The sequence below is a fragment of the Alligator mississippiensis genome, chromosome 15 (genome assembly GCF_030867095.1).
Source record: "Alligator mississippiensis isolate rAllMis1 chromosome 15, rAllMis1, whole genome shotgun sequence".
Lineage (NCBI taxonomy): Eukaryota > Metazoa > Chordata > Crocodylia > Alligatoridae > Alligator > Alligator mississippiensis.
Window position 1 is genome coordinate 12,034,563 of NC_081838.1, and position 2,255 is coordinate 12,036,817.

The 2,255-nt window shown below is 47.5% G+C and overlaps 1 protein-coding gene across 1 annotated transcript; it reads left to right on the forward strand.

Moving 5' to 3' along the window:
- Window positions 1-221: 221 nt before the first annotated feature.
- Window positions 222-1,788, forward strand: LOC102561258 (interferon-inducible GTPase 5). Its single transcript, XM_006271441.4, has one exon. The coding sequence runs from the start codon at window positions 272-274 to the stop codon at window positions 1,481-1,483; it is 1,212 nt and encodes a 403-aa protein (XP_006271503.4). The 5' UTR covers window positions 222-271; the 3' UTR covers window positions 1,484-1,788.
- The last annotated feature ends 467 nt before the right edge of the window (window positions 1,789-2,255 follow it).

The following is a 2,255-nucleotide window of genomic DNA, read 5'->3' on the forward strand; positions in this document are numbered from 1 at the left end:
TCTAAGGACCATGTGCAGGGGCCCTGACTTCTCTTGCTAGTTAAGGGCATGGAAAAATCAGGTGTTCACAGACAGAAAATTCACCCCTGCTAAACTTAATTGAAATCTCATTTGGATGCAGGTGATGTTCTTAAATCTAACCTCTTCTCCAGTGGAATCACAGACTGCCATGTGAATGGTTATCCTGAAGTATGATATAGTCACATGAATGTTTCTTTTCCTTTTCTAAAACTTCCATCACAGGCTGAGACAACCACTCACCCAGGCTGCCATGGCTGCTGAAGACCCACCTAGAGATGACAAAGAATTCAGGCAGCTGCCCCAGGATGAAATAGAAGACATGAAAACTACCTTTGAAGCAGGAAATCTTGAAGCTGTAGCAAAGAAATTGCAGAAGGAGCTGGAGATGTCAGAAAAGATTCCACTTCACATTGCCATCACTGGAGAGGCAGGCTCTGGAAAATCAACTTTTGTCAATGCCATCCGGGGCCTTGGGGATGAAGATACAGGTTCTGCTAAGACTGGGGAAGTAGAAACAACAATGTACCCAGAACCTTACCCACACCCCACCCTCCCGAATGTAACAGTCTGGGACCTGTCGGGTATTGGAACGCCCTCATTCAAACCAGACCAATACCTTGAGCAGGTGAGTTTCCAAAAATATGACTTCTTCATCATCATCACTGCCAGCCGGTTCAGTGCCCATCACACCCAACTCGCCCAGGAAATTAGGAAGCTGGGGAAGAGGTTTTACTATGTGCGTTCCAAAGTGGATGTTGACTTGGGTGCAGCTCAAACGCGCCGGCCGAAAAGCTACAGCGAGGAGGGAAAACTGCAGGAGATCCGAAATGATTGCATCAGGAACCTGAGAAAGGCAGGTGAATCTTCCCCGTGGGTTTTCCTGCTCTCGGGCTGGCAACTGGCCAAGTACGATTTCCAGCTGCTTCTGAGGGTTCTTGAGAAAGAACTGGATGTTCACAAGAGACAAAGCTTCATTCTTTCCCTGCCCAACATCTCAGCAGAGATCCTGGAAAAGAAGAAAGCTGAATTGAAGAGGGAAATATGGAAAGAGGCCTTTCTGTCAGGGGCTATCTCCACTGTTCCTATACCAGGTCTCTCTTTTGCTGCTGACACAGCCAAGCTGGTGGTGAACATGAAACGTTACTGTCAAGCTTTTGGCTTGGATCCTCCTGCTCTCTGCAGACTAGCTCAGCAGGTTGGTAAACCTGTTGAAGAGCTGAAGTCTGTTATAAAAGTGGTTCCACTGGCCAGCTCAATAAACAAAGAGTGTGTAATGAGTGTTTTGGGAAGGTATGCATGTCTTTCAGTGATGGTAGTTGAAGACATTTTGGATTGGGTTCCAGTTGCTGGACCTATTTTATCTGGAGCGGTTTCATTTGGAACCATATACTATGTGCTGAACAATTTTCTCAGTGAGGCTGCAGAGGATGCTCACAGAGTTCTCACAAAAGCTCTTTCCTGAACCAGAAGTCCAGAGAACAGAAGTGAAGGACCCAGAAGAACCACAGAAAATCAATGGCTGAACCCCACACACCTGGGCCAGAACCTTTCAAAGTGACTAAGCAAAAGCAAAACCCAGGAAATGGACACATTAAAAATCAAAAAGCAGAATAGAAAAGAGAAGGAAAGAGAGAGATCCAGTGATGCTGCTTTTTCGTTTGATCAACTGCACTTTCCTAAAATTAAACAGAAAAGAAAAGAAAAATGGGTCTAAAGCCCCATAAGCAATGTTCCACAACGTGCAGAGATGTTTCATAGTTTCATAGTTGGTAGGGTCCTCCTCTGGACCCTCTCAATGCTGTCCACATCTCTCCTGAAGTGCGGCATCCAGAACTGGACGCAGTGCTCCAACTGCGGCCTGACCAGTGCCGCACAGAGGGGGAGGATCACCTCCTTGGACCTGCTCAAGATGCATCTGTGGATGCATGACAAGGTGCGGTTGGCCTTCCTGACCGCGTCCCCACTTTGTCAGCCCATGTTCATTGTGGCATCAATGATGGCTCCAAGATCCTTTTCTGCCTCTACACTGACGAGAAGGGAGTTCTCCAGCCTGTAGGTGTGCTGCTGGTTCTTCCTCCCCAGGTGCAGCACCTTGCACTTGTCAGCATTGAAACCCATCCTGTTCTCATCTGCCCACCCCTGTAACCTGTCTAGGTCCGATTGCAGCCTATTCCTCCCTTCTAGCGTGCCCACTTCCCCCCACATCTTAGGTGTCATCAGCAAATTTAAATAGG

Excerpts from the sequence above, each read along its gene's own strand:
- LOC102561258 (XM_006271441.4), top strand. The coding sequence starts at position 272 with ATGGCTGCTGAAGACCCACCTAGAGATGACAAAGAATTCAGGCAGCTG.